The sequence below is a fragment of the Ursus arctos genome, unplaced genomic scaffold (genome assembly GCF_023065955.2).
Source record: "Ursus arctos isolate Adak ecotype North America unplaced genomic scaffold, UrsArc2.0 scaffold_24, whole genome shotgun sequence".
Classification (NCBI taxonomy): Eukaryota; Metazoa; Chordata; class Mammalia; order Carnivora; family Ursidae; genus Ursus; species Ursus arctos.
Genome location: NW_026622919.1, coordinates 13342132 through 13357364, shown reverse-complemented (window position 1 = coordinate 13357364; position 15233 = coordinate 13342132). Strand labels below are relative to the sequence as shown.

The 15233-nt window shown below is 45.4% G+C and overlaps 1 protein-coding gene and 1 long non-coding RNA gene across 2 annotated transcripts in view; both read right to left on the bottom strand.

Moving 5' to 3' along the window:
* The window catches only part of PITPNC1 (phosphatidylinositol transfer protein cytoplasmic 1), a 239127-nt gene extending 234023 nt beyond the window's left edge, over positions 1–5104 (bottom strand). Inside the window, exon 1 of the mRNA XM_044389120.3 lies at positions 3963–5104. Coding sequence (XP_044245055.1) covers positions 3963–4010 — 48 coding nt within the window. The 5' untranslated portion in view covers positions 4011–5104. The remainder of the gene's footprint in view (positions 1–3962) is intronic.
* A 49-nt stretch (positions 5105–5153) lies between these two features.
* Positions 5154–15224, bottom strand: LOC123001778 (uncharacterized). Its single transcript, XR_006411036.2, has 3 exons — positions 15142–15224; positions 11896–12024; positions 5154–5462 (listed from the first exon to the last, which is right to left on the bottom strand). It is a non-coding gene; the product is annotated as an uncharacterized LOC123001778 (long non-coding RNA).
* Positions 15225–15233: the final 9 nt, after the last annotated feature.

The following is a 15233-nucleotide window of genomic DNA, read 5'->3' as shown; positions in this document are numbered from 1 at the left end:
ACAGCAGTTAAGTGTCTGCCTTTGGCTCAGGGCGTGATCCCGGCGTTGTGGGATCGAGCCCCACATCAGGCTCTTCCGCTATGAGCCTGCTTCTTCCTCTCCCACTCCCCCTGCTTGTGTTCCCTCTCTCGCTGGCTGTCTCTATCTCTGTTGGATAAATAAATAAAATCTTTAAAAAAAAAAAAATACACAATCTAAGGAAAACCATTAGACTTGTTAACAAGAGCACCTTCAAACAAAGCTCCCAGGCCTTGCTTCTGGTCAGCTGACCAAACGTCCCCTAAGTAGACGGAAGGGCAGAGTCTGTCTCCAAGCCACCTTCTACTAGAGGCTACCTAGGATGCTTAGTGTCCCTGCTTTGAAGAGTGGGCTTAGAAATAATATTTCCTTCCAACGAGGACTCTCCCACAGGAGGAAAAGTGGGAGAAGCCCTGGCCTACAGTATAAAACAGCTCTGCACCAGAAATCAGAAGACCCGGCTTCTGGCCCAAACCCTGCCCTCGGCCGCGAGATGGGCAACTAACCGGATCTTCCACAACCACAGTCTTCCCCACAAAATGAAGTGGCTCAACTACAGCAGATCTCCGCGAGCCCTTCCAAGACTAAAGTTAAAGAATCTACATCACCAAATGCTCCAAACGAAGACGGTGACAACTGTCTCTTTAGAGCCAACCATTGGCCCCCAGGAACCTTTATTGTTTAGAACTTTCCAATGAATGGGTATATATTGAGTTCAGAGATGACAGTGAACATAAATGAAGAAACTATTCTGATGAAGTTTATTAAAATTAATCCATGGGATGTTACCTCTTAAAATTCTTCATTCTGAAATAGTCTAAAAAACTAAACAAAACACCAACACTGTGATCTAGACTGATCTAGACCGTAGTTGAGCTTTATTTTCTTTAGGCCCCAACACTGCTCCTCTTTCCTGGAACTAGGGAACATTTTACGAGTTAAAATAAGGCTTAGAGAAATAGTAGAATCTAGTACTCTATAACAATTGAAAAGGTCTTTGATTTTTCATTAAGTTGATAGTGTCAACTCTATTTTCAAGAACTGTCTTTTCCTTTTTCTGCATTAAATACCAGTGACAGGCAAAGAGCAGCATAAAGAAAAACACTGGGTTTTTACAATGACTCTGGTTGTGCCTTGGCTATTAACTAGTTGTGTGACCTGGTGCACATTACTTAACCTTTCTGACTCTCAGTTTACCCACCTGCAAAATGTGGATAATAGCACAGGAGTTCCCCTTACGCTCCCCTCTACCAGGAGTTAAACAGGATAAGGCCAGGGAAGAAGAACGGACACAGTGTTGGTTCTCTCACTGACCCTCCTCATTTTCAAAAATATGGGCACTCCTAATTAACTGCGGGGGTTAAACAGAAATAAATTCCTTAAGTACTGTGTAGGCAGAATCAGGCCCCAAGCAAATAAAGCCTTGAAGCAAAAGTTAGGTTTCGAAGAGTCTACCTAAGTTGATGGTAATTGTCTTCTTTGAAGACACTACTAAGTTCCTTCCCAGTTTTAATGTGAAGGACAGGGGACGCCTAGGTGGCTCAGTCGGTTAAGTGTCTGCCTTAGGCTCAGGTCAGGCTCCCATTTCAGCGGGAAGTCTGCTTTTCCCTCTCCCTCTGCTCATGTGTGTTCTCTCTCTCTCTCAAATTATTTTTAAAAATAATAATGTTAAGGACAGTAGGACACAGCACAAGGGGGGGATGGTGGACACTGGGGGGTTTACCACCAGTCAAACTCCAGGGATCCAACCTCTGGTGCACTGGGCCTAGTTTCCTCACCCATCATCTGGCTTGGAAAATCTGAAATCCTATCAGTCTGAAAGCTCTATCAATCTAAACTGTCCCCCTGCTTCTCTAACCAAGTGGAAAACTCCAAAATGTAGCTTTTTAAGAAACTGAATCATGCTTTAGTCCAAATGAATTACACATTAATTAAATCATAATTATACATTCTATTACAAGTGGAGCCTGATTTCATTTGCCAATTAAGAAAGGGCCTCCGAGGGAAAAGAAAGAAAGAAAGAAAGAAAGAAAGAAAGGGCCTCCATCTGTACATTCAAAAGTGATCACTTCGCCCTGAAGTGGTGGGTATTTGAGTAGCATAAATAAATAAATAAATAAATAAATAAATAAATAAATAAATAAATAGCTTAAGAGCTGTGCCTAATGTTCAGGAAAGCCTATGAAGAAAACCAACCAGAATGAAGAGAACAAAAAGATTTTGTAGGTAGTAAGAAGATTCTAGAACTGGTTATTTATCACCTGCGCTGGAGGGGTATTTCATGCAGTACCAACATTACCCCTGGATTCCAAACTCCTAATCAATAAATAAGTCACTGGGGACAGAGAAAGAAGGACACACACCTCCAGGCTGAACTGCTCTAGCTCAGCTGCCCAGGGTGGGAAGAGTTCAACCTTTTCCAGAAATACTCTGGTTAACCAGGGTCACTCGTTTGCCTCCCCCACTCCCCATACAGCTGTGTGCTGCTCGTCCACTTGATTTACATGGTCGGGATGCACCCCCAAAACTCTGCCTATCCGCATGGATTCCATCCTTCAGGACTACTCCAATGTTACCTCCTCAAACGCCCAACAGGCAGAAACGCTACGTTGATCACTCTGGCGGGAGCTGACCTTTCTCTTCGGTAGCCAGTGTTCCTAGGATGTATGTTTTGTCAACTCGGAGCTACTTTCATCTTGCCTTGGATTGTACTTGGGTCCTGCCTCAACACTTGATCCAAATGACAGATTAAGACAGCCCCTCGGGAGCACAGACACTTTATCGGTTAAATATCTTTTTCTTTCCGAAAGCACCTATCCCCTTCCATAAGGCAATGGCTCAATAATATATCCGATGGATTAAATACTTTATATTTAAGCATAAATTCAGTTTGGCCCGCCGGTTTCTTTGGCACATTAAACCACACCAGTGAGTTTCAAATTTCCCTGATTGGCTTCACGCTTCCTTGATGTCCCTGGACACGCGCTAAGCAATTGTGAAAGCACCAAAAAGGTAGGGAGGCGAGGGAGAAGAAAGGGAAGCCGGGGCCTGAATAATCCTCACTGAGTCATCATTTCCTGAATGATGGAGCTTGCTGCTTCGGGGATCTGGAGAAGGGAACAGGAGCAGCGGGTAGAAGACGAACCCCTGCCCCTCGCCCCCCCGCCCGCCCTGCAGCGGCAGGACCCAGGGCCCAGGCGGGCCCGCACCCACGTGCTGGAGCGCCCTCCTGTGGCCGCGCCGCAGTCCCCGCCGCTCCCGGCTCGCCCGCAGACCACGTTCCCCGCCGCTAAAGAAAGAGACGCAGAAAGTTTCCGAGCCAGGCGGTTTGCGAAAGGTCGAAGCCAGGGTCTGCGAGCCTCGATGAGCGGGCGTGGCGGGAGCGGCGCCCAGGCTGGCGGCGACCGCAAGAAGTCCGGGCCCGGGAGGACTCCCCTAGGGCTCCGAGGTGCCCCCCAGCGGGGCTCGGGGCCTGGAGATCCTGAGGGCAAAGGCTTCTCTCGTCCCCAGACCTTACAGCAAAACGCGGGAGGGGAGCCAGGGCCCACGCCAGAACGGGGTGCCTCCTCCCCACCCCCAAGCGCGCTGGGGTGCTTAGGTTTGCCTTATTCATTTTATTAATTGGAGGGAGGGGCGCACAATTCCCTTTGGTGCATCTGGATCCCCAACAATCAGGATTCTGCGTGCCCCCCAAGACTCCACCTAGAGTCTACCGCCCCACCCAACGCCGCCCTCCCCCGCTGGGGTGACAAGTGGAAACAGCAACTCCCCTTCCTCCTCCCCTCCAGCCTTCTGGCTTGGGAGGTAATGCTCCAGCAGGGTTTCCCTGCCGCCCGCAGTGGACCCGCCGACCGGGAGGCAGCAGCGGGATACGCGGCGCCCTGGGGCGGGGGGCGGGGGGCCGGGAGCGGGCGAGGCCGGGCCCTGTGCGGCGCGGCGCTTACCTCGTCCACGGTGAGCGGCATGCAGATCCGGTACTCCTTCAGCAGCATGGTCCTGCCGGTCGCGCGCCCCCGGGGCGGGAAGCGGGGGGCGCCCCCCAAATCAACAAAGCTGCCGCCCAGGCGCAGGGCAGGGCGCCCGGAGTCCTGCGCTCGGAGCCGGCCGGCGAAGCAGCCCCGGAGGTGCGCTCAGCTCCTGGCTTCCTCCTCTCCGCCCGAGAGCATGTCAAGGTTCGGGTCCGGGTGTTCGGGGTTCCCCCGCCTCCTTCCTCGCCGAGTCGGTCCTCCCGGAACGCGGTGTTGCAAAGTCAGGGAGGGATCAGGGAGGAAGGGAGGGAGACCCGCTGGAAACGGCTCAGATAGGCAGCCCCGGGCGGTAGGAGCGGCCGCCAGATCAGGACATGCCCGGTGGCGGGCAAGGGAGGAAAAGAGAGAGATTTCCGAAAATTAAAACGAATGCACAAAAGTCACCCGCTCGATCCGCCTCCGAAAGCAGACATGAACCTGGCGACCCCCCTTCTCCGGCGGGTCTGCCAATGCTAATGTCACCAGAAACACATTGCAGCCGGAGCTGGAGATGCTGACTTTCCAGACAAAGGCTCGATCGGCTCCTCTCCCCGGGCGGTAAACAAGATTTCCTGCTCTTTTTAGGGCCGGTCCCCGAGGCGCTCCAGGGCTCGCAGCGGGAGAAAAAGGAAGCCGCCGCCGCCGCTCGGCTCTGTCGGGCTGGGGCCCCGGGTTCCTCCAACCTGGGCTCGCCGCGGCGAGGGGCGGGCGAGAGGAAGCTGGCGCCTTCCGCGCACGTCCCCTCCCCCGAGTCCCTCGGCTCCCCGAGCGCCGTGCGTGCCCGCGAGTTTGCAGCCACCGCGCCGGGGCCGGAGAGTCCGCGCGGAGCTGCAGTGTGCCTCGGGCCGGGGAGGTGGGTGCGGGAGGAGCGAGCGCCAGCGAGGCTGACATCAGCAGCGGCCGCGGTGGGGAGGGTAGCCCCATCCGGCCAATGGGGAAATGGCAAAGAATGTGGAGGATTTAAACAAAACAGCATGTCTCTCCCCAGCTCCTGCCAGACGGCAGGGCTGCCCCGGAGCAGAGCCCGGCCGGCGCTGGGGAGGTTCGGCAAAGGGGGCTTCCCTGGCTCCTTTACCCTTCGAATCTGTCCTCAAGGTGTTCCCTGGGTGCTCTGCCCCGCCCCCCCACCCCGGTAGCTTCTGGTTTCCAGAGGCAGAAGTGTTTCTTGACCTTCGGAGAAGGTCTTTACAAATGCCCACCCGAGCGTTTTCACTTTGGTACGGCGTTGAAGAGGCGATGGGCTTTGGGAGCCTGAGACCCAACTCTTGCCTGGTTTCCTGCCTGGTTTCGGAGAGGGAATCCTGGATAACTGGGAAGTGCCACGGCGTGGAAGAGGGAACGTGGGGCAGACGTAGCCTTTTCACCTCTCCTGGCCTGCTCTGCTGTCCGACCGCAGGCTTCTCGGGGCGGCAAGAGTAGGTTTTCCTGTCAGCACTCCTAAGTTCAAAAAGTCACAGTGAAATGTCAATGAAAATGCCTGGAGTGTTGGTACTTCATCCATATTAAACAGATCCCTCATTTTAACCACAAGAGGCACATTCTTCAGTTACTCAGGAAGCTGCATGTAACTGCTGAAGTCTGTTTTTCATTTGTCTGGTATTTTTAAGCTTGTTTTTCTGAAAAGTTGCTGGATGAAAAATGCATCGTTTGCCTCTATGCAGAATAACCTGCAAGCATCATCTTTTCTCAGAAAAAAAAATGTGTGCTCTACAGCCCTCCAGCTACTCAGAGAGCTCGGGTGGTGCTGCAGATGGTCTCGATATTATAGTATTTAAAATTATGATTAATAAATAAATAACCAGTGTAACTATGGTGGGCTGTGGCGAAAATCACCCAGATGGCTGGAGAGAATTTATAACTGTGTGAACATGATACAAAGCCTCATAGAAAAACAACACCCTATATCCAGTTTATATTTTAGGGAAAACTATTCTCTAGATAAATGCTTCCCGGAGTTGGCTCGGAAACATTCACAGCAACTAATTAAAGCTAAACCAAATTCCTCGAGGTGGAAAATCTAAATCTGACACTATAGTGGTGAATAATAACACACTGAAAGCCTGTGATACGGAAAGAAGCTCAAGCTGTTTTTCCTTTTTTTCCTACTTCTTACTTGAAAACAAGTGTAGTGGTTTCGCTTTCTGGCACCTAATCCTCTTCCCAAAGGCAGCTAGGCAATGCAATGGCTAAGCCACATCCACACACGCGCAGGACGTCAGAGTGTGGGTATACTCCCAGCTCCCTTGACGTTTCCTGACATCGATTCTGTAACTGTGTTTACTGAAATTAATATTATGGCTGAGAAACTACCTCTCCTCATTTCCCAGACTGCAAATCACACTGTATGTGCTTCTCTCTTGACTCTGCTAAGCTGCCTGAACTTCCTTTTCATTCAGTCCATCCGCATGCCTGGTCACATTAATCTTGTTCAAGCACAGCTCTAATCCTGCCACCTTCCAAACCTTTCACTGATTCTCTGTGGCCTCCTGAGCTAGTTAAAATTCCTTGGCAGGGAGATCAAGACTCTGAATCTACCTTTCCCCTGCTAGTCAGTTACCTCCCCCCCCCCCCACAGCCAGGTGAGACAAATCCGTTGGCACATCCAGGTGAGACAAATCCGTTCGGGGGAGAAGGTGCCCACTTTACCTTGACCCTTCTGCTCCTGCCATTGCCTGCACAGAGAATCCCTCCCCCATTCCATCCCCCATGACACCATTTTTCAGCAATCTGTTTTTGGAAAAGTGATTTCTGATGGCAGTGTGTTGGATGGGAGAGGACAGAAGGATAGCAGAAGCAGGAGGTTATCATGTTATTAGAATACTACAGGAGACAGATGGGGAGGGTCTGAATTAGACTGCACCCGAAGAAAAGAGGATGAATTTTAAAGATTCGATAAGGACTTGAGGACGGATTGGTTTTCACTATAACAGCGCTTGGGGGAGGGGAGGGCAAAGGGAGAGCTTATTCATTCATAACTCATTCACACAAAGGGAAGAGATCGCCATCTACTGGTCAGATGCATTTTTTGAAGTGTTTTAAGTGATCTCGTCAGCGAGAGTCTGGCAAGAATTCTATCTTTGTTTCTTTTCAACCAGTGGAATCCGCAATATCTACTTCCAAAGAGCTTTGAAGGGGCTACTATCATCATTAAGAAGAGTAGTAATAAGCCATTAACAACAGTACAATCTACAGTTACTGATTATCACATATTTAAAAATGGGCGTGGGGCACAAAGGGAAAAAAGAGGAAAAAGAGTAAAGTTACCAGTGCGGAATGATCACAAGAGCAGACGGGAAAGAGTATTAGCCTACACACGTCTGTGACAGCCTATATCCTCGGATAAGTGACAGTCTGTGACGGCAGGGGTTCTCAAAAGGCGAGATGGGGGAGGTGCACATCAAAATCAATCATCTAAGTAGCTTTTTCGATCCATTGTCTTCACCTGGATTCTGATGATGTACCCGTCTCCCCCACTGAAACCTCTTCTCCGTTTGTGTGAAAAAACTGTGACCCACTCTGTAAGTAGCATCTGAAAGAAGAGTGTACCAACAGTCTTTGTGACTATTCAAGTCATGTTTCATTCCTAGAATATCCCTGGTACCTCTAAAGTAAAATACTATGGTTATTTCCATCTTCCTCTTTCCTACTCACTGTATATAAGGTCTGTGGGTTTGTCAAAGCCCATTGAAAGTTCCATCTCTTACATACAGAGCTGTTCTAGACAACTCTTTACCTTTCTAGACAACCAGGAACACTTATCTGGACTATTCATTTTGGTTCTCGTTTGCATGTAAGTGTGGCCTTTATATAGAAAATGTCATATACAATGCTAAAGTATTCCACCTGTTTTCCAATTGCCCGGCATGATCTTAAGCTTCCAGAGAAGACAGACCATGTCCTCTCTGTATCATCTGGAAAATGTATCCTGGTATAAGGCGTGGTGTAGGAACCCAGTAAACATCTATTAAGTGTATGTATATAATTAGTTCAGGGTTCGCAGTCTCAGAGGTACTGAAACTTGGTGCCAGATAATTCCTTGTTGTGGTGGTCACTGTCGGATGTTTAACAGCATCCCTGGTCTCTACCCACTAAATATTAGTAGCACCCCCCCACACACACATACCCTGCCAAATGTGAGGGTGCATAGGGAGGGAGAAAGTCCTACCGTAGAGAAGCACTGTATTAGTGTAACATTCATTAATCTTATCTAAATGTTTAGCTACTCCAAGAAGCTTTTGGAGACACTGACTTCCAACTTGTCAAAATTAGGTCTAAGGAGAGAAGGATAAAACTGTTTACATCACAGTAATATAAAGATGTACCTTCTCATTCCCATGATCTGCCTTACATTACCAAAGTAGCCCTTGATGAAGGGCTTGACCTTAACCTCAATCACTTGGTGAAGGTCATATCTGCCAATTTTTTCCATTGTAAAGTTACTATTTTTCCTTTTCCATACTCTGTTCTTTGGACGTGGGTCATTAAGTCCAGCCCACAATCCAGGGAGGGGAATTACGCCTGCCTCCTGAGGAGAGAGTATCTACATATATAATATGGAATTCTGTGAGACTTGTCTCTTCATTTATTTATTCAATTATTTATTTATATCAGTTGGACTCATGCATATTTATTGAATAACAATTCAATACTATGTTAGTTTTGTTGCTCAAATTGTTCCAGCTTTGGACACTGGAAGCTTTTGCAGGTTGGTTCCTGTGTCCACATCACATACCCCATTTTTAGGGGTTATTTTTGAAAACCAAATGTTATCCTTTGCAATTCGTTTTTATTAAATATTGTTTAATTCCAGCAAAGTCCATGTCTGGGTGTGTGTGTGTGTGTGCTTTAAACACCTGTGTCTGACCTTGTTAGGTACTAAGCAAATGATAAATTCATTCTTAATACAACTACAAACAGCAAGACCCAAGGCAATTCTTATGTGTAGACCCATTTATCAGGCCTCTATTAAATACAGAGAATGCCTTTGATGTATAATCGCTTGGAGCTGTGAGCTCATAAAATAAAAATTAATTGACAATGATGTGGTATAAATTGCTTCACACAGAAAAAAACCTGAAAGTTCTGTGGCCAAAGGTATAGTTTTGTCTTTTTTTTTATTTTAACAAATAAGCTAATAATAAATGTATCAATGTTTTATTGCATTTCTTGTTTTTATAGAAATTGGCAAAACATCAAATATTTTAAGATAAATTATGAGACTATATGTAACCTATACTCACTGGAAACAAGTTTTAGTGATGAAAGAGGACACTGTCCTTGATCCTGAGTGTCGTTTAAAAAGAAGCACCTGTACAATCATTGTAGCTACTTAATGCCAAAGCATTTTTGAACTAGCATCACCAAATGATCTCTACACAGATCTGAAAATAGTATTTCTTCTTTTTTTTTAACATTTTATTTACTTTTTAAGATTTTTTTTAAAATTTTATTCATTTAACAGAGACAGCCAGCGAGAGAGGGAACACAAGCAGGGGGAGTGGGAGAGGAAGAAGCAGGCTCCTAGTGGAGGAGCCTGATGTGGGGCTCGATCCCAGAACGCTGGGATCACGCCCTGAGCTGAAGGCAGACGCTTAACGACTGTGCCACCCAGGCGCCCCAAAACATTTTATTTTTTTTTAAGTAATCACTACCTTTGTTGTGGGGCTGGAACTAACAACCCTGAGATCAAGAGTCACACACTTTCCTGACTGAGCCAGCCAGGTTCGCCTGGAAATAGTATTTCTTAGCTATGTTGTACCATAGAGATAGCATGATATTTGACTTTTTATGGAATATTTTAAGTGTTACCAGAGAGAAAAAGAGGGAGTTATTGTTTGTATATGTATATTGTTTGTATATATTGTTTGTATATATTGTATATGTTTGCTATTAAGAGTATGTAGTCATAAGGGAAGAACCGATTTGTGTCTCTTGTTTTCTATGAAATCTTTAAGGTCAATTAAAAAAAAAAGAAAAAGCATGTAGTCATTTATATCAAAACCACAGTGTAACAATTGGTTAGGTGACTGTGATTAGGCTAAATAATGGCTCCCAGAGATATCAGGTCCTAAACCTAAACTGAAAATGTTACCTTATTAGGAAAAGGGTCTTTGGGGGGCACCTGGCTGGCTCGATCAGTATGGCATGGGATTCTTGATCTTGTCAGGGTTGTCAGTTTGAGCCTCATGTTGGGTGTAGAGATTACTTAAAAATAAAATTTTAAGGGGCGCCTGGGTGGCTCAGGCGTTAAGCGTCTGCCTTCGGCTCAGGGCATGATCCCGGCGTTCTGGGATTGAGCCCCGCATCAGGCTCCTCCACTGGGAGCCTGCTTCTTCCTCTCCTACTCCCCCTGCTTGTGTTCCCTCTCTCCCTGGCTGTCTCTCTCTCTGTTAAATAAATAAATAAAATCTTTTAAATAAGTAAATAAAATAAAATAAAATAAAATCTTAAAAAAAAAAGGAAAAGAGAAAGAAAGAAAAAGGGTCTTTGGAGATGTGATTAAGTTAAAGACTTTGAGAAAAGAAGATTAATCTGGATTATCTGGGTGGGCCCTACATACAGTCATAAGTGTACGTAAGAGAAAAGCAAAGGGAGACTGATACACACACTGAAGAGGAGAAAGCCACGTGACCGTGAAGGCAGAGATTGGCCTAATGAGGCCACAAGCCAAGGAATGGCCACAAACACTGGAAGCTGGAAGAGACAAGGAAGGGATTGTTCCCTAGAGCCTCCAGAGGGAGCATGGCCCTGCGATACCTTGATTTCGGCCCAGTGATACTGATTTCAGACTTCTGAACTCCAGACTGTGAAAGAATCAGTTTCTGTTGTTTTGAGCCACTAAATACAGGATTATTTTTGACAGCAGCAAGAGAAAATGAACACTATGATTCTTTTTATTCACTTGATATAATGGTACTTGACATGAAATAATTCTAACACAGGTCCAAGAGATTTACTCAAAAGATAAAATGCAGTATAATTTTCTTGAAAATGATTTACAACAGACTTGAAAATACAAAGTTCTCCCACTGCCCTTATTTTAAGTTTTTATTCATTTAAGTAATCTCCACACTGAACATGGGGCTTGAACTCATGACCCCAAGATCAAGAGTTGAATGCTCCCTACACTGAGCCAGCCAGGCGCTCCTCCCACTGAAAAGAAGCAATTTACAAAAACAAATGTTTCACATACATTTCAGGAACATTTCTGTAATATAAACCTCTTGGCTTTAGATGCAATCAATATGTTAATGACTCCTAAATTCAAACGCTCTGGCCCTAAGGACTCCCCCTAATTTGACCCTTGTCTATGCATTTGCCTTTTCAACATTGTCACTGGATACCCATAGGGCCCTCAAACTTACCATATCCAAAACTGGGCTTCTGTCCTTTTCTGTCTGACTTGCTTGTCCCTAACCTGCTCCTTCTTGGTAAATGGCAACTCCATCTTTCCGGACACTCACGCCAAAAATCTTGCTGACATATTTGACCTCTCTCCCCGCATGGCCAACAGCAAATCTGATCTTGGCTCTATCTTCAGGTTGTATCCAGGATCTAGCCCTTTCTCACCACTTCTGCTGTCTCCTACCTTAGTCCAAGCCACCATCATTTCCCTCCCAAATTATTGCAATAACTTCCCAGCTGGTCTCCCAGCTTCTGCTCAACCTAGTCACCATACAGCAGCCAGAATGATTCTTTCACTGTATAAGTCGACTCGTGCCACTCCTTCACCTAAAACCCCCCCACTGGCTTCTCACCTTACTCAGATTAAAAACCAAGTCCTTACAATGGTCGAAACCTCATCTCCTGCAACTCCTGCCCTCACTCGTTCTGGTCTTCACGCAAGCCAGGGTGATCTGATTGCTCTCACCTCAGGGTTCTTGCTCTCACCTCTGCCTGGAATCTTCTTCGTCCAACTAGCTGCAAGACTCCTTTCCTGGGGCGCTCAGTCTGTGGAGCATACCACTCTTGGTCTCAGGGTTAGGAGTTCAAGCCCCACCTTAGGGGTAGAGATTACATAGGAGAAAAGAAAAAAGAAAAAGACTCTTATTTACTGCCGGTCTTGGCTCATGACTCTGGCCTTCCTTGACCACCTCCCATTCACTATCATCCCTGCTACATATTTACATTTTTATTATCTATATTCCCCATTAGAATGTTCACTTCACAAAGGTGGGAACTTTGGGTCTGATGTGTGCACGGCCAATAAGCCAAACATGCAGAGATGCCAAATATGAAAACAAACATAGTTGTTAATATAGAGACACATGAGTTTCAATAATCAGTATCATGATATACATTACCACAGTTTTTCCAATCAGTATTTCTTTCTGTTGCAGAAAATCGACCTCTGTGCTCCAGAGCAGTAACTCGGAGACAGAGTTTGGGTTTACAGAGGCAAGACAGTTTATTACTCTGCCAGGCAAAGGAGGCTGCAGCCGGCTAATGGCTCCAAAGACTGCAAGCCTGCCCGGGGTACAAGGCTGAGGGGGTTTATAGGAAAATACAGGATCTGGGCGGTTTGGATAGGAATCTGGTCTGTGCTGCCAGCTGGGAAGGTCACATCTTCAAGGTGGTCTCATGACCAGCACTGGCACTGGCCATGAGTCTCGTTACTAAGTATACATGGAGGTCAGCAGGATGTCAATATTGGTAAGGAGTTCCTGGAACAAAGGATTCTACAGAAAAACAAATGAAGGGGAACGGGAGGGGGAGCCTTCAAGAATGAGGAAGAGAAGTGTTCAGTTTAAAGTCAAGTCTAGCTGAGGCTCTAGAGTGTCCATCGTTTTTTTTTTTTTAATTGCATTGTTATAACCCCTATCTTTTTTTTTTTTTTTTTTTAATCTCTCAGCCTAGCGTGGGGCTTGAACTCAGAACCGGAGATCAGCAGACTGGGGACTGAGCCAGCAAGATGCCCCAACTACTGTGTCCGTCTTACTTTCCATCTATCTTTACATTTCTGTTGCGGTTTCATTTCTACCTTTCAGATTCCTTATTCTTTGCTAATTCTCTCTTCTGAAACTAAATTCTTACTTACAATGTCAGACTCCCCCAGATAAAGGATTTATAAAGAGTCTATCTATATAACAGTACTTTACCTATTTTCTCAGACCATTTCTCAGACTTTTACTGAGTTCCTTCTTTACTTTTTGTTGTTGTTGTTGTTTCCTTTTCAAGCTTTTCCTTAGATTTCAATGTGCTTTCGTTTTCCGTTACCTCTAAGCCTAGTGAGGAAGGGCTTCAGTTTGGTGTATTGAGAGCCAATTAGAGTTTTCTCCACCTTTAACCTCTCTCTTAGACCCTCTCTCACTCTTATTTTTTGAGTCCTGGAAACCATAAATCCATTTATTCCATTACACCTTTGTTACTTTTTGTGTTTTCACACTCTTCATACAAAATGTAGACCTCCAAATACTTTGTCTCTAGTCAAACCACGCGCACACCGAATACAGAGCCAGAAAGCAGCTTAGCCTAGCCTGTCTCAACAGGTTTTGGCTCCTAGTGTACGTTCTAGAAATTTGTGTGGGTATCAGGTTGTCACGATCATTGGTGGGGGGAAGGGAGGTATCAGCATATAATTGGGATGCCAGACATCTACAATGTAACAAATTTGCACAGCAAAATATTGTCCCACATTCCACCTGATTTTTCAATGTCCTGCCAGACACCTACTTATGTGTCTGAGGCCTAGGCTATAACTCCATTTCACATATGCTAAGCTATTTTTTTGAAGGTTCAATATACACTAAAACTTTTTTTAAAGATTGATGTATGTGAGAGAGAGAGCAAGAACGTGAGCATACACATGTGAGGGCAGACTGGGAGGGGCAGAGGGAGAGAATATCAAGCAGACTCCCCACTGAGCATGGAGCCCAACCCGGGGCTGGATCTGACCACCCCGAGATCATGACCGGAGCAGAAATCAAAAGTTGGACGCTCAACAAACTGTGTCACTGAGACACCCCTGCACAAAAAATTTCTAAGAATTCTTCTATGTGAAAAACAATGGAAGACTGTACTTTCATATAGACAGAACTTTACCAAGAAGTTGTACACCATTTTGGAAAAATCATGCCACTCACAGTAAGCCCTTATGATGCCTGGGGAACCAATGAAAACATATCTATTGCAGATTTTGCTTTTACAGTTGTTATATATGTGTACATGCAAATGACTACTTCTTTTTTATCTCCTATGATAGACATATGTTAGCCTTTATATTTTGAAGTTTATTTATTTATTTACTTAAATATCTCTACACCCAAGGTGGGGCTGGAACTCACCACCCGGAAATCAAGAGTTGCATGCTCCTCAGACTGAGCCAGCCAGGCACTCCTAACCTTTATATTTTGAAATATATATTATTTTGCTATTTTGCAATGCCTCTCCTTTACATTACACCTAGGATATTTTGTTGTTTTTTTTAATTATGTGTGCAGATGGGTTATATTACCCATGATTTTGATTACAGAACAGTAAAACAAACAGTAAAAACAAACAACAACAACAAAACAAGTCTATTCAGCATATAGAAAGCGATGTTGGTGCTGATCAAATTCACTAACAGGTAGACCATTCCAAGATTTCCCATTTGCTTGGGAGGCTACTGCTGACTGACACTTTGACCACACACCACACACAAACTCATTCTCACTTTTCAAGCATCCTAAACTTTTTAATAGGGACCTAGATGGTGCGAATAATAATGAAAACTTGTACGGTCCTTAAATATTGAAATAACCTCGCATACATGAACTGCTCGATGCCCACAAGAGTCCAGATAGCCAATAAAATGTCTTTCTAAAGATTCCTATTATTCACATAAGGTATTATAGTAAAAATGAAAACAAATACTTGTTTTATCACCGAACCGCTATCATACCTTCTCTTTGAGCTTTAAGAGATGCCACAGATTAAACCCCCAAGATTCTCAACCAGGTGAAAACTTTAGAACTTTTTTCTTTAGGGTTTATTTCAGCCTGCTCATGCAGAGATGAGAACACTGAGATGCAACAAAAGTTAAGCGACTTGCCTACGGTTCTGAGAAATAATATTTCAAAGCAGGAATGTAAGAATATATGGGGCGGTCTAGTCTGCTAACACTAATTCTCCTCACCGCAAATTTTGGATGAAAAGCCTGTCACCGAGACAAAACCTGACGTGAGCTTCAGGGGCGAGGGTGAGCCCCTCCTAACCCCGCCCCCCCAG